This window comes from Vanellus vanellus, assembly GCF_965231255.1.
Source record: "Vanellus vanellus genome assembly, chromosome: 4".
Classification (NCBI taxonomy): Eukaryota; Metazoa; Chordata; class Aves; order Charadriiformes; family Charadriidae; genus Vanellus; species Vanellus vanellus.
In genome coordinates, this window is record NC_138909.1 from 1,168,540 (window position 1) to 1,190,277 (window position 21,738).

At 45.3% G+C, this 21,738-nt stretch overlaps 1 protein-coding gene across 1 annotated transcript; it reads right to left on the reverse strand.

Moving 5' to 3' along the window:
* Window positions 1-2,334: 2,334 nt before the first annotated feature.
* On the reverse strand, window positions 2,335-3,368 carry LOC309671340 (C-X-C motif chemokine 2-like; the record flags this gene model as incomplete). Its single annotated transcript, XM_082482558.1, has 4 exons — window positions 2,335-2,490; window positions 2,890-2,973; window positions 3,053-3,179; window positions 3,299-3,368. The coding sequence occupies 4 exons, from the start codon at window positions 3,366-3,368 to the stop codon at window positions 2,472-2,474; spliced, it is 300 nt and encodes a 99-aa protein (XP_082338684.1). The 3' UTR covers window positions 2,335-2,471.
* Between the last annotated feature and the right edge of the window lie 18,370 nt (window positions 3,369-21,738).

Below are 21,738 nucleotides of genomic sequence, written 5' to 3' on the forward strand. Positions count from 1 at the left end.
GTTGATCTAAGGAGATGTGTGCGTGTGTGTACATATATCTCTCTATCTATATAGCTGTCATATTGTAAAATCCACCCTTTGATAGACGTTTTATTTATTCAATTATATACATATATGTAATTAACCCCTCCCAATCTCTGCTGCTTTTTGACATGTAGCTTTGTCCAGCTTACACTCTTCCCTAATTTCTGCTCTCTTTGATGTTTGCAAAGTTGCATAATTGGGTTCATTGTTTTTTCTCAGATGCAGGACTTCTTTTTAGCCCTTTACTGCTCTAAATTTTTGCACTCATCTGATGGATAAGTCAGGCAAAATAAATTATTTTCCCTAGAAAGGTTTTTAATATAGTAAGACTTTTTCCCTTCAAGAGCAACAGTAGGTAGATGGTATCACTAAAAAAAAAAAATTCTCCTTTTCTGAGTGATGTAATATTTTCTCCTAACCACAACAGCCTAAACATGGACCTTCAAAATTCTGGCATTACAGCAAGAAAAGCTATTTTATACATCAAGAAATTTTCAAAATTCAGTAATATTTTTCCCTAAGTCCACAACTCGAAAAAGTAATATCCAGTTACTTGCTAGGTCAGGAGGAAGAAATAAGGTGCAAGGACAATCTTTGTTCATACAAATTTGCTTTCCAATGCTTCCTCTTAAAGAAAAGCTGGAGTGTGTTATGAGGATGATCCATCTTTCTTCAGGTGTCACAGGAGAACACTGTATGACTCTTAGTCGTGTCAACAATGCCAGGATATCGTTATACGTTCAGATAAAGTTCTATTGAATTTCATGAGCAAACAGCAATTGATTTTTCTGTCACTAAATAAGTACTATGTACTTAGTGATTGAGGATATTGTTTACACTAGAAATACGCACTAAAAAAGAATCCAGAGATTCTTTGCTTTAAAAGGTGTTAGGGCTCCTTGTTACAGCTGGGACCGGAACAATTTCTTTTTCTGGAAATAAATTTACTGTTGTAAACTGTCATGGTTTCTTACCGCAGCAGACACCGATGCTCCTTCCCAAACGGCAAAACATGTTTAACTTAAACACAGACCCACTTTAAGTTAAACCAGAATAAAAGTTCCTGCACATTGCAAGGGCTTACTTGGATTTAATACGTCCATCCTGGAGTTCCTCTCTCTTCACATCAGCAGCTCCGAGCGAGGGGTTTAAATAATGTCCCTCTGAATCTAAAAGCATGTTTGCTCAGTATGAAGTGTCCCCGATGCTTGAAAGAGAGCTGGACCGCAGGTGTGCCCAGGAACCCCTGGGCAAGCACAGAGGCTACTGCTTGCCTGCTGCCCAGCTAGCCAAACTGAGCCAGGTACGCAGGTCCATCTCAACATGGAATCCGCAAAAAAACCTCAGTACATTTTTCAACAAGAAAATACTTTTATTGCATTCTATTTCCTTACAGTATAATTTCATGATAAATCCAACTTTTTACATGAACAGATTTTTCCAAAGCAGAATAAGGAAAGTTACTTATTCTATATGCATTATGACAGTATGTCATACAAGTAGACATAAAATATCTACACCTCTTCAGAACATTTACTGTTCCTTTACACCTTGTGTGTAAATACCAAATAATTCTATGTAAACTCATTTCAAAACAAACCAACCATCCAACTGCAACATTATCTTGTTAGGAACCAAAACAATCTCAGCACGAAATCCCACAATTTCATGGAAATTCTTAAACTCTCGTAAGAATTGAATAGAGTGAGACTTCAGGAGCAAGCTTTCTATAATTGCACTGTACAGTGCAAAAAGATCTGAGGCATTCTACAGTAAATGCTAGTGAGTTACTGTGGGGAAAAAAAGATTTACCAAAACATTGTGAGCCCAAGGCTCATTTAGGCACCTGAGGCACAGATTGAGCATGGCAGCACAGTACTGTGCTTGCTTCGAGTAGTTTTTATTCCTGTGTAGTCCTGAACAGGCACTAAGATGCAAAGTGCCAGGCAGCACTCGAACTTAGCCACCTTGTTATTCCTAACAGCTGGATTACCCACTGTCATCAAGGCTACCCATGCAAACCTCTGTATAGTGGACTATCGGCAGACACTTGCACAATAACCTCCACAACGGACCCGCCTTCTTTTCGGGTATTAATGCTATTTATAAGAACTTGATGGCAAATAGTATTTGGAGAGAAGGAGCTTGCGCAAAGGTGGGGCTACACAAATTGGGAGAACTGCAGCAAGGCCACTGAGAGGCGCCTGTAAAGCCTGTGCTGTCTTTTCAAACGGATTCACTCATTGCAGCTCAGTCAATAAATACGGACGTAGGAATAGACAACTATAAATATGAGGGGAGGGGAGAGTCTTAGTGGGATTGAACATAGAACAGCTGGTCTACAAACTCATCGCAACTAGAGAGGCAGACTATTCGCTTCTTCCAGCATCCATTTCCCGCTGTCTTCTGGCAAACATAGGTAGCTTCATTTGGCGATGTTTCTTCCCTCAGAGCTGGTTACGCGGACTGCAACAGGCAGAATTCAAATTACAAAGCCAGTCAGGAAATCTTTCCTTTAGTCTTCTTGCATGCCCCAGATAATAAGTCCCGTAGGAGATGTGTCTTCTGGAAAAAGTGCCTGATGCTGGACCATATGGGCCTGGTACTGCAGCTAAATTTGCAGGTAACAGGCATTTGCTGTGGATTCTCACCTGACCCCAAGGGTTTTCTCTTCCCAACAAAGAAGCCACTTCTTGGGCCAGGTTTGTGGCATAACAAAACAGATTTCCCCAAAGAACTCAATGGCAGAAGGTGGCTTGTTATTCCCAAACCCACCCAAAAGTTAAGCTTGGCCCCCAAAAGGGCTGCCTTAGCGTCGGCTGCTGCGCGGCCCGTGCCCCATCCCCGCACGGAAAGAAGCAGTACCTCTTGAGGATCCTGGCGAGAATGAGCTTGACCCAGGGCGCGGAGGGGCTCAGGCACACCGTCTGGCCGTGCTTCGTCGTGGCGCTGCGGGGCGAGAGAGGGGGTGAGGCCGGGACCGGGACCGGGACCGGGACCGGGACCGGGGCCGGGGCCGGGCACTTACATGACCTCGGGCACGGCGCAGTGCGGCCCCTCGGCGACGAGCTCCACGCGTGCCAGGAGGCGCGGCGGGATCACCTCGGACACGGCCCGCGGGCAGCGGCAGCGCAGCTCCCCGGCCAGCGGCGCGCCTGCAGGGCGGGAGGCGCCGCTTCAGCCTCGGCTCGGGGCCCCCCGCCGCCCCCCCGAAGCGTCCGACACCCCGGCGGGACCCCGCCGTCGGCGGCGGGGTGCCCCCGGTCCCACTTACCCCGGCAGAGAGCGGCGGCGGCGGTCAGGAGGAGGAGGAGTAGGAGGAGGCGGCGGAGGTGCGGGCTCATGGCTGGTGCTGGCGGGGGGAGCCGTCTGTGCCGCCCCGTTGTCCCCCGGTGCTTTTATCTCCCTCCGGGAGCTGGCTGACAGAAGAAACGTGATTCACACGCCGTCACGCATCTTTCTCTCCTCCCTGCACATCCTCGGGCGGCTGCTGCTCGCCCTCTTCCCGGCCTGTCACCAGCCAGGTCGGCACGGCACGGCACGGCACGGCACCGCCCGGCAGCCTGCAAGGTACACGAACGGGCTGCGGGGACGCGTCCCCTGCCCCGGCCACTCTCCCTGCCCCACCGCTTCTGCCCGGAGGTGTGCGTTCAGCCTGCTCTGCTCACTGGCGAGCCCAGCAGCGCCAGGGAGCCAGTGGTGGGAACTCATAAGGGAACGGACTGTCGTTTAGACGCTAGAATTTGGAGGTTAAATTTATCCCAGCCCAAGTTTTCTTGAAGTTTGTAAGCCTGAAAGATGCTAGGGGAAACTGAGCATAAAATCTTTTGTCTTCTGCATCTAGGGATAAGTTCACGCTTAATTTTAGCACCTGGGTTTCTCTGCCAAGCACACAGTAACTTCATTGTGAATTTAGTTGTTAGCTGAAAAGCAGAGTTATGCAAATGTTATGCAAAGCAGTGAGCGGTAGTGACCCTCTCTAGCCGGCTGGTAAGATGTTTGGGCTTAAAGTCTGCCAGAGGATCCAGGGATGCAGGTGCGGTCTGGGGATGCCACAGTCATCCCACCCTTTCTTCCCAGTCGTTGGAGGTCATGCATTGCTTTATTTCAGTCCTTCAGCTTTTCTTTGCACTGCTTTGTGCTTTCTGGGGTGGTGAAGAGTGATTAATTTTTTTTCCCCTAAGATCTTTTCAAAGATTTAATTATGTCAATTTTTTTTCCTTGGTTTGGGCAGCAGACGAACCAATTTGTTATTAGGCGATGGACACCTTGTTTCTTTTAACTTGACCAGGGGGGATGACAACACAGACTGATATATTAGTGCATTGTCTGCAAGCTTGTAAATCAACTCTCTGATTAATTGCCAAATATATCTGGGAAGAGGGAAGCTGAGAACAGTGATAACTTTGTGTTAACAATTAGTCCGCCGGGTATTTCCCTGCACGCTGACCAATTTGACTGCCTTGCTGGTAGTGAGCTGACTTTTTTTCCCTTGGAGCTAGGTGTGAACTCACTGATTTGGGCATTGCCAAGGCAGTCTCTGTGGCTCTTGGTCCATCAGATCTGTAAGCCTCAGGGCACTTGACTATTTCTCGCTTTTGCCACCCTGCGGGAAGTTATGGAAGTGCTAAAATAACCAGGAGGGGAAGATCTCAGAGCAGTGGGGGTTTGTATTTCTCTCCAAAGTGCTTGCCTCTCATTGTGCTTGGTCTGCCAAAGGGTAGGGAGCAAATACCTAATTCCTACCAGTCTGCAATTCCTTCTGCCTTGCTCATGAGTTTTCTGAAAGAGCTACAGATTCTAACACAATAAGTAGGCACCAACTATCAAAGCACCAACTTTCCAACGCCAGCCTGGATGCTAGTCCTTGCTCCACAACACCAAAATTCATCTACAATCCTGCCTATTATTCTGAAATTTCCTTACAAGTTTCCAAGGGAAAAATGACATTTTCATGCGGAGCACCCTGTTTCTCCGATGCAGAAATATTCAGAGTAGAACCTGAAGTGATGTGCTAGGTGTGCCAAATACAAAGGGATCACAAAGACACGGACTATCTTTGAAATGTAAGGAATATAGTGTCTGTGAACTGTTTTCTGACTTCTTTTCTCCCCATATTTCAGGTTCCCCCCACCCTCCTGCCCCTATATAAACTAACGTTTCCTGGCTTGTGGCTGTTTATAAGATATGGCATTATGTGCTGGCTTTTGTTTATTTGGGAAAATCTTTCCTACGCTATCAGTTTGTTTTTCTTTTTGTGGCAATGTTCTGTGCAAACAGGCTTTCTGCTTTGGAAAGCACCCGCTCAATCGCAGCCTGATTCTGAACTTGGTCGTCTTGGATTTCAGGGTAAAGACTTCACATGTTGCGTGAAGTCCTCATCGCACTTGACGTCAATGGCGACTTAGATGAGGCTGGCTTTTCATCGCTGACTTCACTTGTCACTTTAAGTAGATCAGGTGTAGAAGAACAAATGAGGCTGACCTCTGTTTTACCCCTTTTTTGAGCAATTCATGGAAGGCAGCAGTTGCTGAGCTCTTAGAAAATTGCTACGGATGGTACAGTGAGGGCCCGTCTCATGGAGGAAAAGGATTTCTCTGTTAGACAGCAGCCAGTGCCTTGTGTCACGTAGGAATCTGCATTAACAGAGCATATTTCATTAGAATAACTACTTCGGTCTTATCCAAATCTCTTAGCAGGAATCTATATCTGGGAATAGGCTGAGCTAAATGAAATATATAGGAATATCAATGATGACATCAGTTTGGCAGTTAAACATGCAAGTGGTAAAACAGCAGAAACAGCAGTGACAAACTTCCCATTCAGTGAGAAACTCTTTAATGTGCCTTCTGTCCTGTTGGTTCAAACTATCAACTCCAGTAACAGGCTCTTAAATTAGATTCCTTTCCTCTGCCTTCTCAAACTTCTGGAAAGCCACTTCCTTGTCTCCAGTGGGAGATTTCATAACAAATAATCGAGAGGGCCTTAAAAGAACCAAGCTACCTTCAAGTAAAGCTATGCTTCTTGTGAACTGGAAAGGTTTCGATCTTTTTTAGTAGAACAGTCATGTTCAAAATCCAGAGGACAGGTGTTTCTGGGATTTGGAACTTAATCTGCTCAGGGCTCATAAAATCAACTGGACAATGTGCCCATGTTCTCCTGGGCCTAGCACTGCCTCCCTGTGCCGGTACAGCTTTTCAGAGCAATCTATTATTCTTCAACTAGGAAAAATTTATTCACATACATTCATTTGCCACTAACTGGTCTTGATGTGAATTATAACATGATTCAACATTAATTCATCAGTTAAGCTGTTAAGGTATGTTGCTTTTAAAGGGAGATCTGAGCATTGAGCAGCCCATAACAATGAAATAATGATGCATGGGGGAAGCAGAAACTCACCGCAGAAAGAGGTGAAGAAGCTCTGAGATTGCTTCACCATGCCAAAAAGGAAATACTCTTCAATCAGCAAACGTGGCTCGTTGACAAATGTGTAACATCTGTAGTGCTTGTGAAGAAGCTTATGTGCTCAGTCATTTTCCTGTGATGTAATTAACCATTTTGTTTGACGCTCACAAGAGCATTTATTGATGGGCTACAATGTCTTCCTTCTCTGATCTATCAAACTCCTCAACAGCTGGCCTGACCTTTAGCCCAGGCTAGAGCGTTGGGAAAGTCTTGTGCAAATACCCGCCATACCAACAGACTGAGAGGAAACTCAAGATGTACAAAGACTCAAAAAAATGTCTCATGTGCCCGGGAGCATTGCTCAGTCACTTCCCTTTAAGCTGTGCTAGGCTAACCCTACACATCTGGCTCCATCAGGGTACACTCAAAGCAGTATTATCAGGTCCATGTTTTAGAAAAAAAGGCAGTAAAAAGTCAGATGAGCATCATTTGTTCTGTCTCTGTCCCTTTGAAACAAAAACACCTTGCGCTGTCTGCACTGGCGCTCAGAATATACTGCTACTATTCCTTTATATTGGAGCCAACACAGTAATCTCTAAAGAAGGCTGCAACTAGGAGGCAGCTGAAAATATGAATATGTGATCCACCCTGTCACTTTTAGATAGACTCTCAGCAAAGTTAAGAGGAAAATAATTCAGGATCATCCCAAAGGAATGAACTCTTTCAAGGATTATGCCCTGGGCAATGAGCTGAATTTTGCAAACAGGATCGGCCCAACCTCCTAGCCAGACTTTTCCGCTATGGGGGGATTCCCCTCCCTTTTCTAATTCACACAGCCAGTTGGCCACACTTGGTCATTAGTTACTGGTGAGAGATAAGAGAGGCTGACTGGTCCACTGCCAGTTAGCGTGATGCAAGGCCATGGATATGCTCTCCTTTTGCACTGGTGCCTCCTGGAAGTAAGGGTAAGAAAGAGAGGCAGATCCAATAATTTTCCTATGCCAGTGAGTATGAATCAGGGAAGCCCAAGGAGAAGGAGTAACTTCAAAAGCATTTTTGCGTGCTGAGGTTAGTGTGTCAAGAGGTCTATCTGATGACACAAAGAGAACAAGAACGCATGTTGTAACGTAAGGAAAATATGCAATCTGCACAGGTCATCCTGCCGCTCTGCATGGAGGATATTTTGAGGAAATTGAAGGAACATTAACCTCTCCTCGGCACTGATATGGCAGACCTGGCCCTAGCTCCCACTAGGTGAGGATTATCGCGTTGGATGATGAAGGTGCTTTGAGCAAACAAGTAGCAGAACTGATGAAACTGATTTTCAATGGACTTGAATTTTCCCATTGGATTCTCTGCTGTCTAATTAAGTACACAATCCAACCAAGGAACTTCCTCCAATTAAGGCACTCATAACTTCTCCTTCTTCCTCTACCTTAGGTTCTCCAGTGTCTTATGAAAGTGTGTTATGTGCTTACGCTGCAGTCTTTTCCTCACTGTGAGCCCAGTGGCAATTTCCACTGCTACCCATAGACTTTCAGAAAACGTTAAGAAAGTGAGTATCTTTGATCCTAATACAAAAATGTCCAAGACTCAAAAGTTGCCAGGGGAACAGAGGAATACAGAACAATCAAGGCAGCTTCATCACCTAATAGACTTTATTTACAAAGAAAAACAGTCTGGATGCTGCCAAACAGATGTGGAACTGGATTTCAGTACTGTTCCACTCCCAGGCGGTCATCCAAGTAAAGTAATCATATTTGCAAAAAGCTGTGCAAACAGAAAATCCCCATGTTGTCCGTGGCAGCTACAGACATGTAGCAGGGGTAGTGTGAATATCCAGCCATTCCGGACCCGTTTAAATATGTGTGTCCTGGGCAGGGGATGGGGTGGGGGTGGGGTGGAAATGTGTGGAAGTGGAAAGGAAGATACTGAGATGGGGACAAAAATGTTGAAATCCTGCTTCCTCTCTCAAAGTGAGTTGAGAATCACTGTCAAGCTTGTGCTCTCCCTCAGTTTGTCCTTCACGGTCTCTTCTGGCCACTTAGAAGTGCCCCAGTAGCCAGGGAATTCCAAAGGTCGGGCAGGGAGTGCTGGGCATCCACATCTCCTCTTTGCTCCACCAAACAGCTTTGGAAATCTGCCCTCTTTGCTTCTCTGTTGTGAACTTTCTGATCTCCAGCCTTTTTTGACCGATGTAAGTCTGAGGAAGGGAGGAGCATGCCTTACCTCCCTATTGCAGCAGCAGTGTTTGCTTCGAGCAATGGCCTCGCAGCCAGATTTTGTTAAGGCTCTGTGTGTGTATCCCAAAGACGGACAGGAGCCTCAGGGCAATGTCAGGTGTTGCAAACACCAGGTACTGTAGTGCACCCGCATGACTCTGATTTCAGGGTGGATTTGTTACAGGAACAACTAGGCAATTTGTTACCGGAACAACTAGGCGATTTGCAAAGCAAGTTCTGTAGACACAGTGAATTCCAACAATTTCCCTTTTATTAAGGACAACATCCAGGCTGGTCATCTTTTTCACAGAGGCTGGGAATTAACTTTATGAAGCCATCACAAATGTCAACACGACCAGTATTTATTTAAGAGAGAGCTTGCCCAAGGAACCAATTAGCAGCAGGCTACTCAGCGCTGAAATAGGTAGTATCATCCTTGCTTTACCCACAGCCTACTGCCTCCTGCTGCGTTTTCACGGGGAATGTGTTAGAAAAATATATTGTGGAAATTGTGTTGCTCCTTTGGAATAGGTGGAATGACAGAAGTGTGTCAGTAGACAGAAAGAAGAGCCTCTTAGGGTTAAGAAACCTGAGACAATCACACAACTTTGTATTTAAAGTGGTGTCAACCTATTATTGGGGATGAAGTTACGTTACCTGACCTCCGTGCCATCCAGACCGCAGTTTGCTGGCTTCATTCAGCCTAAACCAGCTCAGACTCACTCCCTGCTCTTGGCCTCCAAAGGGTCTGCCAAAAGGTCAGGGGTTCTTCTCAGCCTCTCCGAGTGGCAGCACGAGCTCATTTCAAGCACGTCAAGATGGAAGGGTAAAACATTTTCTCGTCGCTTTGCTAAGAAGAGGTCTAAGCCATTTGGCCATATGAAACCTGTCATTTTCCTGATTTTAAAAAGAACCAGAAACTGGCACAAATGTTTAGGGGGATGTGTGGGAGAGAGTTGTTTCATTGCTCCCCATCCTATTCTCTCTATCCCAGTTTTCAAGTTCTGCAGTGAAATGGAAGGGAGGAAAATGGAGCCCTGGTGCTTTTCACATCAGCTTCCCAAATAATTTCATTTCCCTGCAAATGGGACCACATAGAAGAGGCTCAGTCCTACTGCTCTCAGTCCAGAATTCCCATTAAGGCAAAGGGATGCTGAGGATTGTAGTTTTGGAATGGTGAAAAGATATCGATGGGCACAGCTTATACAAGCCATTAACTAAACAGACAAGATTTGATAAGATCTGTCTTTTATGTTAACGCAGGGAAACAGACACCAGGCAAGTGTATCTAAATATTTATCTTTTACGAAGCAAAACTTGGTAAGTAACAAGGGGAAATTTCTTAATTAGGAAACATATATAGTAATAAAAACATTACAAAAAGTCTTCCATTTGATTTACAGGAACTTATTACAGTTATTCTGGATGAATTATGATACCACTACATAATAATTGTACATCTGTAACTATGAGGGTTTCTTCAACATTTTGGAAAATGAGTAGATGAATAGAAATCCTATGGTCTCACCATGATGACATTTAAATACTAGTATTTAAAAGTGGTCTAGATCCCCCTTCTTTTTAATTTTCTGCTGGACAGAAATATGAAGAGCAGAGGAAACAGCATATACACAATTCCAAAAGGAATCTGGGCTGGAATAAATAAACATCCATCAACACAACAGCACGTCCACGTACATATAACTTTTTATATAAATTATGACATTATGCCATACAAAAAAAGACATCACATGTCTAAGGTTGCAAGGAGCGAAACCCACCGGTGCTCCCTCGCAATGCAAGAGCGCAAGGTGAGCAGTGCCGGGTACTGCAGGACTTCTGGCAGGAAAGGGGAAATAGAAGTTGTGGTGAACTCGTGTTGCGGAGTTAACCTTTGGCTCCGGCACAGCCTTCCCACAGCAGCTGGGAAAGGTTTTTTCCAGGCACATAGCTATATGATGTGGAAAACAGAAGAAAGATGTGTTCTGGGAGGCAGCAGTTCCCTTCTCTACTCAGAGCTGCTATGTAGAATAAATGTTTGTATGTGAGTTACTCCAGTCCTTACAAAGGTGTGTAGCATGGAAATACACTTCATGCTGGTGCTGACGCATCACCAGTGTTTTGCTGATGCTGGAGCCCAGGCAATTTTTTTCCTGCGAAAGAATTCAGGGTATTCCCTGTATTTTTTTCTCCTGCACAACACCCCAAAAGCAAGGTTTTAAAGGCAGTAAATTAGTACAGCACTTAGAATTGTGCTTTTCAGACAATGTCCAAATTAAAGATACATCCTATGCTGTACTCGCAATATTTCAATAAATACAATCGAGTATCATTACATTAAATAAAGTCCTCAATAAATAGGCTGAGCTCAAACGCAGTGCATTTCAAGAAAGGAGAGCCCCCGAAGCCTCATGCTGAGTGTCTGCTCCCCTCCAGCGAGCTTCTTTCCCCGGTCAGTTCTTCTGTGTTGAGCTGAAAGCGAAAACCCAAGGAGAGAGCGATCAGCACTGCCTGCCATAACCTGCCGGCGGGTCCCGTGCCTGGGGTGCAGCCGGGGCCGCCGCCGCCCCGCTCCTGCCCCGGACGGGACGGGACAGCCCGGCGGCGGGTACCTCTTGAGGATCCTGGCGAGGACGAGCTTGACCCAGGGCGCGGAGGGGCTCAGGCACACCGTCTGCCCGTGCTTCGTCGTGGCGCTGCGGGGCGAGAGAGGGGGTGAGGCCGGGACCGGGACCGGGACCGGGACCGAGACCGAGACCGGGGCCGGGGCCGGGGCCGGGCACTTACATGACCTCGGGCACGGCGCAGTGCGGCCCCTCGGCGACGAGCTCCACGCGTGCCAGGAGGCGCGGCGGGATCACCTCGGACACGGCCCGCGGGCAGCGGCAGCGCAGCTCCCCGGCCAGCGGCGCGCCTGCAGGGCGGGAGGCGCCGCTTCAGCCTCGGCTCGGGGCCCCCCGCCGCCCCCCCGAAGCGTCCGACACCCCGGCGGGACCCCGCCGTCGGCGGCGGGGTGCCCCCGGTCCCACTTACCCCGGCAGAGAGCGGCGGCGGCGGTCAGGAGGAGGAGGAGTAGGAGGAGGCGGCGGAGGTGCGGGCTCATGGCTGGTGCTGGCGGGGGGAGCCGTCTGTGCCGCCCCGTTGTCCCCCGGTGCTTTTATCTCCCCCCGGGAGCTGGCTGGGGATTTCCCGGGCGCGGAGTGGGGCCGAGGGGGTGTAGGGGGGTGTGAGGGGTGTGTGCAGTGCCTGGCTGGGCTCCCACCTCCTCTGCCTCGGTGGGGCGGCCGGTGGCCCCTTTCCACCGCTGAAGGAGCGGGGCAGGGAGAGAAGGGGGCTGATCGCCGCCCCGGGAGGCTCCCGGCGCAGGGGAGGGCACGGGGGAAGCGTGGCTCTGCACAGTTCGAGGATCGCTCGGGGTCTGCGTGGGACCTCGAGGAGGCTCTCCCCGTTCTCTGGAAGGAGCTGAGGCTCTTTTGTGGGGGATCTCTGGTCTCCTTCAGTTAGTGTCAGTGCAGGGTGCTGAGCCGAAGGAGGGTTTGGGGTCTGGAGATTGCCTTGCTGGCTCACCCCGTGCAACTACGCACTCTCATCCGGGGGGGTGGGGGGGGGTTGCTCCCCTGAGCACCTCTTTCTTCACCTGCCTTTTGAAAACTGCAAATCTGTTTTTTCTGCAACTGTGAGACACTCAAATTTCCATACCTACTGTCTGCTAATACAAGCTGCCTATTCCACTCCTCTGCACAGATTGGTCACTCTGTCTTCATGACTGTCAAGACATTTTGCTGTCTTTTGTTATAAAGCAGCAAAACAGCAGTTTTCTGGCAGCTTTTAAAGAAAATGAGACACAATTTTTCTGAGCTTTATTTACACATAGGTTTAGGTCAATTATGGTCAAAGCACTTCCTTTTGTAATTAGTTTCCATATGAAATAAAATTTTGCACGGCCTTTTCTTGCAGCTGATCATTTTTCTCTCTTCCACAGGTACCTGTGAACATGAGTGGAGTTCCGCAAATCAAGTTGTTCCTGGGCCAGTCTGCCATGTGTCTTGCCCCAGCAACTCGAACACCTTGTGTATTCGTAAAGCAGCTAGGTAATCTTTTGGTACCGTGTGTCATGTGTTGCTTTGATTTATGACATGTTTATGGTTATGCAGGAATTTAAGATTTGCAAGTTCCCCCTGCAACTTTCTACTCTTTATTTACTTAGTAAATATTTCTTTGCTGTAGAATATACATCTGAAACTTTAAGTGCTAATGCAAAATCAGATAAAACCAGTCAGATTTCAGTGAAACATTCCTGGTTTGGGAAGAAGAGATCTACTAATGAATCATTGTAAGAATGACTTGAAACCAAGCTTGTTATAGTCACTGTTTTGAACTGGCTTGACTTGATTTTCAGGGGAAAATTGACATTGTTTCCTTATAGGAAGACTGTCAGCACAGAGGTAACCTTGCAACTGAAGTATGTAGATTATATTTACATTTTTTTGGACACAAGCCAAGTAATCATTGTATTATAATGACATTAACAGAACAGAATAGGAATTAACTGTAGATATAACTGTCCTGGCAGGGATGCCAAAATGGAAAGCAAAATAAGGTGATTTTTGAAATTACAAGGATCACAGTACAGTAATCCCATTAGAAGATTTACTGTCTGAAAACAAACCTGAGTCAGGACTCAAAACAGGTAAGATGTAGCGTGTGAATCAGTCCTAGAGAGAGCTTAATTAGGTGGCAGCTAAGTGGTACACAGATGCTCTCATTCCTGAGCTTTGTCGTCTACAGGTCAGATAGTTCATATGGCTGCTGGCTTAGTCTCTTGGGAGATCAGCCGTACGGGAAGATTGTATGTCTAAGCAAATGGCGATTGCCCCATGTAGTCTGGAAATATCTAATGACTAATTTGCGCCCCTTTCCAGTTGCAGTTTGGTAATGACATCCTTGGAAGCTGTTGGCTCGTAGCTTGGTCTTAAAAGGAAATTACACGATCAAGATGTCTCTCTGTCTTGCTCCGTCATTCTCCCCCTCCCCAATTTCACCCCTCCGGTAAAGTTTGTATCATTTGGCCAGCTTCAGAAAGATTTGACAAAGGGCTATCGAGGGGTATCAACTGCGTTAGTACAAGTTTGTGCAGAGTCAATGTTGGATGGAGGGAGAGAGAGCGCCAAACTGGCACTGCCATTGCGGGAAAATCTGCAGCATAAGCTGTGCTCTTTCCACTTGCCTGCTGGCCAATCCAGATGTTCCTGCTTGCCCCAGTGCATAGCTACCTCCTGCATTGTCTCTTGTCCAGCTGTGTAGGTATGACTAGAACATGAAAAACGTTGGGGAGGTGTGGAGTGGCTTATATGCTCTTGGGGAGAAATGGAGAGGTTACAAGAGAAGTAGCTGTGGACTTTAGTCTAATAGAGGACATAGAGGTTGTGCAGGAGTCCAGAGGGTGTTACACTGAGTGGGTTGGAAGAACCATACATCTTGAAATCTGCGCCTGTTGCCTTCTCGTGTGTCATATGCCATCTCTCTCCTTTTTTTTTTTTTTTGTTGAAAACTAATTGATTATTTTTAATGAAAATGAATTCTTCACTGATGTGTATATGAAATTGTGTATAAAGCTGATGCGCCGTGCAACTTTGGCTTCCGTCTTCAAGAAAAAACTTTGTAGCAGAGGTGCTCTTCCAGGCTCTATTTTTGCAGCCTGAGTCACCCTTCTAAGTAGTAATAGTAGTAGACCCTGTGTGTTGTGTGGTTTTTTTGAAGCCAGTAGAGTAGCAACTGAAGAGGTTGGAGCCAGGAAGAGGCAGAGGCACGCTTTCCTTGCAAGCTAGAGAGATTTCTTAAGTAAACCGTAATAAACACAGCTGTTAAGAATGGACAATTGCCCACAGGTGCTTAGGGGCAGCCACTAAGCAGAAAAGTTAGAAACCTTCCCTGAGATCCCTGGAGTCACCATGCCCTCCAGGCTATAGCACCACCAGCATTGGGCTGAGAGTTCCCGGTATGCCTGCCCCAGGGAAGTGCCATGGTCTTTGCAGGACAACAATGATGAACACAGATTTTAATTGTATATGTACATTACTATGCTAGTAGGAACACACACACTTGAGTCACCTTAATCCATGGGAATCAGATGCCCTATTCCACTGTCATAGACCTTCCTGTGTCCCTAACTAGGTTTCTCCTAAAGATAGCCCTCAAGCTGAACAGTGAAACTGAGGCTTATGCTGTATTACCAGGAAGAAGGGTTTGCCCAGATGTAGCAAACTGAGGCAATAAACAGCTAGGATGATGGACAGATAATCCAGTGCAGGTCACTGAAACTATCATTAGGAGATCCAGCTCTGAGTAAATGCGGAGAGCAGATCTGTTGAGCAAGAAATTGTCACTCATACACAGTCATATTACGTGTTGTTCTTGGACAGTACACATGAGTAAGGACAGTTTACGTGACAGTGCTCGGTTTTATGCTTGGATGATTGTTCACAATATCTGAACTGTCAGACTCATTCCACAGTGGTTACTGCTAAGGAAATTCCAGAAGAAGTCTCCTGGGGTCTGAAGCGTGAGGCTGTTTTGGACACAAAGCAGCAATGTGCGAAACTCAGCAGTCAGCTCTCCAGCAGAGCCATGTGCTGAGATGAGCGGTAGTCAGAGAGGTCGTGAGCACGCTGAGATGCGGTAGGCATTACAGAACTTGGTCCTGTGAGTCAGTACTCACGCAGAGGCCTGGCACAAGGGAAATAGGTATTTCTGGGAGTATTTGAGAAGGCAAGTCCATCTGCCTGAGCACGGCTTTGTACCTGCTGACTTCCAGATCGCCTCTAGCTACCTTCCGTGTGAATGTGGGTAGGCTCTCTTCGGTCCAGATGACAGCAGTAACAAAGCTGAGCTGTAGATGAACTCTTCTGGATTACACCCTTTCCTCGAGCTGCCCTCGCCACCTTTGGCGCATTTCCTTCTGAGAGTAAGGAAAAGACAGGGAATAAATAGCATCATGTCAGCCAGAATTTAGAAAGCTGAGTTCTTCCCTGCCTGCTGCCATATCTTTGATTACAGATAAATCTGCCCTGCATTGGCCGCAGAGGGTACAGATGTGCTTAAGTTTGAATTAGCTATCATGAGTGGTAGTGTCAGTATAGCTGTGACAGAACTCTGCAGGGTGTTTGTTTGCCTCACTGAAGGTACCATTCAAGATACCCACCTTGCTCAAGTTCTGTGGCAGGAGCTGCTGTGTGAAGATGCTCTGAAATCCCTCAGTGTCCTTAGCGTGGGCCTCAGGGTTACCAGAGCATAGAAAGCTGTCCCAGTTTAGGCAGGCCCTAAGGAAATGTATCCAGAGTATTACTACCGCATGACTGATCTTCTTCATGTTATGCAGTTGTTAATTCGTTAAATGCAGGAAGTGATTCTGTTGCTTTGTTGCACGCTTTGGCTGCTTGCCTTTCCACAGCAGGTATTTGGCTTGGCATCTGTAGTGAGAGCATGTATTCACTGGCAGCAGGCCCAGAAAAGCTAAAAGGCAATTAAGCAAGAGATGATGTCTCTTTCATTTCAACAAGTGAGGACTTTTCCTAACTGCACAAAAATGAGTATGGAGGATAGGTCTCACATACAAGTCTTAGGTCAACTTTTTAAGACCGCTTAGAAACCATGTAACATGGGCAATCTCTGAAGGGGCAGGGGTGTTTCCTAACAATATGTTTTATTTCCTTCAATTTCCTTGTGTGTTTCTCTAGTTTTGAACTGTTTCCAGTCCATACTCCCTTGTAAATAATACCCGAATAGGTAAGAAATGCAAGTGTCCCATTGTTCAACTTGTGTCACGAAGGATCTCAGCTCAGTTTTATCGACTGCATCGTGGCACACGTCACACACTGTTGTGCACTTTTCTTTAATAGCTTCTGAGATGTTAACATTTGCATTTAAAATTATGATCTATAGCAAACGATGGTTACTATTTTCTTACCTGTTTTCCTGGATCTTCACCTAATTCTAACATTCTGGAGTCCTTAGGTCTGTCTTTTTCTCCTAACAGAGTTAGAGGTTCTCCTTTACCTGTGCTCGTTGGTGACAATAAGAGCATGAACAAACACACTGTTAATCGCTGCAAAGGAATGTGTTTGTATTACTCAAGCATTCCCTTAGCAAATAGAAAGGGTTGGCTTTGACATCAGTTCGTTTGGTAATAATTTCTCCATTTTTCAGTTTCAAGTGCCAGCTTACCTTTTCTGAGATAGCTAGTGGGGTTGGAGTTACTGCCACACTGTGACCTTACTTTGTGTGACTCCTGGACATACAACAATTTCAAAAAGCCCATAAATTGACCGGCTGGTGGTGGACTGACTGGTTCTGGTATTTTACACCTAACACATAAGGGCAAGAGGGGCTTCATTTTGAGGCTGGAAGCAAATTGCTCGAGCAATTTGTTCTTACCCACACTGAGGGGGAAGAACGCCAGGCTTTTTTGTGGCAAGTGTGTGGCAACCTGAATAAAGATTACAGTTGGATGACTCCTTCCACCCCCACATAGCTGTTGAGTTGCTAAGCCTTTAAGGTCATCAGAACTCCTGAAAAGCATGAGGAGCTCCTCTTGCCCTTACCACCAGCTGAAAATGCTCTGCATCATATGAACTTCCTGCAGGTTTTTGCCCTTGGATCTGTAAAAACACTAGGAGCAGCTCTTAATTCAGAAGGTGGAGTGGATCTCTTGCTGTGGGCTGTTAGGTCTTGCTTGTCTGCCAGAAGCACGCAGGTTTTCTGATTGCTGGGGCAGATCTTGGTTCTATGGTTTGCACATTAATTCAGGTATAATTATACCAAATATGCAGCTGGGTGCTGCTGCTTGTGTATCTGGCTTTGTGTACCTGACAGCAGGACTTAGGCTTTGCCAATGCCTTTTACAGGCATGATACAGCATATCTCGTAACAGTTGATGGTTGTTGCAGTGGTCTTGTCTAAGCATGGGAGAAAGGGTACAGAGCCAGCAATATGCTGCCACTGTGCTGATACTTCCTAGGTGGTAATATTTTGCAGTGGTGGGTAGAAATATGTGGGACTCCCCAGAGAGCATGATCAAAAGACTGATTTTAAAAAAAAAGGTGGGTTTTTTTCAGTTTGAAAACTTAAAACAGTATTTTCAGTTCAAGCTGAGCACGTCATGAGCAGTAAAATGCGTGTTTCATTTGAGGGCATTGTTAACCAAGGTGAAGTTTTTGCTTCCCAAGGGGACCCTGCAAAGAAGTGTGACAACAAAGTCCTCCCATCCTTATGCTTTAAGCCTGATAGCAAAGATTTCCCTCAAGCAGGAAACAAGCTGTTTCAAAGTAAATACATAAAAATTTGTTACATCTACAAATAGTTGGAAGTAAAGCAAATAATGGTCTCTTAAAAATGAACTATTCACCCAATTAAAAATTCCAATCCTGAAACAACCAAAAAAATCCCCAAACCTGGGTTAAGCAAATTTCAATCCAATTAAGTGTTCGGGTTCAGTGGAGCTGAGCAATTTTTGAGGGTGTTCTTTGGATAGTTGTGGTCTTTGGGTTGAAGTGATGACATCGGTTGAGAAAGCAGTGACACGAGACTGGTGACCACGTGAAAATGGGAACGCTTGTTGGAATCATCACAAACTCTGGAGTCTTCTCTTATGACACCCACATTTTAATCCTCTATGTTACTTTCATTGGTTGTGTTGCAATGAAGGAAAAATGAAGGACTCATACTTGACTTGCAACCTAGAAAATGATAAAACTGCCATCTCAGGCAATACTTTGTTAAAGCACTTTGAATGCTACGTGCAGGTTTCTTCTTCAGCGTATTTGGACTCTGTAGTAAAATCATTTACATTGCTCCTGGCAACAAAAAATGCCTGCTCTTTAGTTGAAGGAAAAAATAATATTGATAAGTTTGCTTAATTCTCAGTGAATTATCCGAAATAGCATACAAAACAGCAAGAGGGACAAGCGTTCATTTCAGCTTGTTAAAAGGAGGGCCTTAGAGAAGGAGGTGTTTGGAGGAAAAACACCGATAACATTTTTGATAAATGTGATCACCACTGAGGTTACTATTAATGGTTATCTTCCCCATTATCTTGTATTTCTCTCTTTTTTTTTTTCCTCCTTTTTTAAATTTTCAGATTGGTTGACTTCAAATAGCCTCAATACACACAGGCTACTGGAATATGCAAGGAGAGAGTGTTAAAAATTGTGCCAACGAATGTGAGCGCACCTTTTTTTGGTTCTTAAAATTGCTGGTGAGTGCTGATGTCAGGAGTACACAGAGAGGGCAGAAGAGTAAGTAAGCTAGAGGGATTCTTGAGAAAATAGGCTACTGGAAAAAGCGCCTTCTGATTTGCTGTTTTTTTAGGAGATCACAGTAGCTTAATTTAGATAAAGTTTGCCATTAGCGTTTGAATATATGCTTGAATTTGACAAAATCATTGCTTTCTAGTGAAGTTTTTTGTATGGTTTGAATCCTCATTTTTGTAGTGGAGCACTGTTCCATCAGCACACTTTCTGTCTGGACGGCCCTGGCTGGTATTTGTGGTACACATAATTTGAAACAAACTGTACTCATTACTTCTCACTGAGAACTCACTCTTGTAGCCCTCATTGATGGAGCATTACCCATTTGCTTCTTACTCTGTTTCTTTTAATAGTCATTTTAGTATGAGAAGATGTTTGCATGCTCTCCATCCTTTCCTCCAAAGCAGGAAATTATGAGAATTTTTCAACAAGGAAATTATTCTATAGCATTTGGCCTGCCAGCAGGCCAAGTGTGTGCAGATAGATTTACAGCTCTTTCCCATGGTTCTTACTCAATCTAGTCTCCTGCTGACTTTGGTGAAAGATTTAGTTATGCAAAACCCACTTTTTTTTAGCATTACCCTTGACTAGAAGTAGGTGAAACTACAGCGTTCATTATGAACCAGCTATGACAATGCCTGTTTTCTTTGGCTCTCTTTTTGTCAAAATTGTGTTCACCCTGAGCAGTGTTTACGAAATTGCTTCTCTTTTGTAGAACGATGGTCTTTGCTGTCAGAGGTTAAGTACCAAACAGAGAAAGCCCAGAGGGCAGTGAGAGAGAAGCAGGAGTTAGTGCAGCCTTGTGCACTCTGCCTCTCACAATAGGAGCCTGAGGACACAGGGACTCCACCTGTCTTAACTTTCTGGAAACGGAATTAGCAGACAGTGAGGGGTCGATAGAATTTTGACAGCAGGAATTCATTGAGTCAGCAGACATGTTTTTATTGGCTTGATTACTGGTCTGCTGCGGGCAATGACTGGCTTAGTTAGGTGTGAACCAGCCGGGGTTGCTATGCATTTCTTTATCGGTTATTGATAATTCAAACGTAAAGCTTTCAGAGCGTCACATTTCTTGACAAGTCACTTGCTCTTGGTTATTTGTGTTGGGTGACTAGGTGTCTTTCGCACAAAGATCTCACACCTGCACAGACAACTCTTACTTTTCAGTAAGAGCAACTGAGCTGTGTTAAATACAAGTTTACAAGTCAGTACGTAAGAAAAGACTGTGGAGGTTAATGGTCCAGAAGTTCTAGGGGAAGCACAGGCTATAGTTCAGATCTTTTTAATGAAAGAGAATAGAGGCTATGTGTTCACATAGTGGATTGTGCTTGATTTTAAGCATGCTCTTCTGCTTCCAGCTCCAGTACGCTATCTACGAACTTCTCCCAGACCCCACATAGCACAGTGAGCTGCAAATTAAATTTTGGCTCTGTTGTTCTGCTTGCAAATATAGTGAACATTTGTTCCTATCTGGCAGGAAGAAGAAAGTGAAAGCATATAGAGCGGATTCAGATTTTATTTCCACACATTTTACGCTGGTATCATTATGTTATGATGCTGGCTGAAGCCCAAACACAAGCTGTCCCGATGTGTGGTTTATATCCTTACCGATTGATGTTCAGTAAATTCCTAAAAGCAGTGGCATATGCTGGTACCTGCGCCTGTGTTTCATTCTGCAGAAGCGGGGGCTTCACTCTACCCAGGGCCTGTTGAGCTTTCCCAGCAGCTGCTCCAAGTGTCGACGTGCAGATATGGGATGTGGTTTATGGAATTAGAATCCATTAACTTGGTGAAATACTCTTGATGCTTGTTAAGCCACCTGGATCTCCACATCTGATGAATAATTACTTTACAGGGCCCTCAGCTACTGTCCCAGCAACATAATTTTTGGGGGGGTCAAAGCCAGACCGTTTTGTGCAGCAGTTAGCACAGCAGGGCTAGTTAGGCAAGGGACTGGCGCTACCGTGATTGTGCTTGGATTTGTGAATAAGGCTGAGATCATAGCATGGCAGTTTGTAACTTGTCAGGAGGTTGTCCCAGGGTTTTGATGCAAAGAGGTATGATTTATTCTGCTCACAAGGTGGGATTTTTTCTACGTAATAAGTAACAAAAAGGTTAATAACTTCTAGAAGCTTCTGCTGGGTGAAATTATTTTGTGGAGGGAAACTTCGACTTGGGCTTTACACTGTTCAGTCAATACTGTTCATAACCATAGGCATTAGCATCTATATCTGATGTGACAGAAATTTGGAAACATGGGCAATTCAAGGCAGGAGCTCTTTTTGTCAGTAAAACTGCTGAGTAAACGCACCGTTGACTACTTTCCTTTTTCACTCAGCCAGTATAATAATTTTGCAATAAAGGCAATTCCAAAATAAGTCTTGTGTAACAGGATAAGAATCCTATCAAACTGCACGTCTGGACTTCTATGGAGACTCGGCCAATCCTGTATAGCTTTTTTTCCTTTTTTGTAGTTGTGGTGCCTCTGACTGGCAAATTAGATCTGGCGGTTTCTAGACTTATTGAAAATTTACTGTCCCCCTCAGTTTTGAGGGGAAGATCAATTTGCCCGTCTCCTCCTTGATTTCTGTTCCATTCTGACCTGGCAAGTCTGCAGCCTTCCCCTCAGAGAAGAAATTTAATGTGTGGTGTTCCAAAGAACCCTGGTTTTACCTCTAACTGCACACATCAGCAGGTTTTTTTGGGAAGGCTTCCAGCCCCTGTTTTAGAACATCGTAGCTTATTTTGAACCTTCTCCATCTCTTGTATTTCATGGTCTC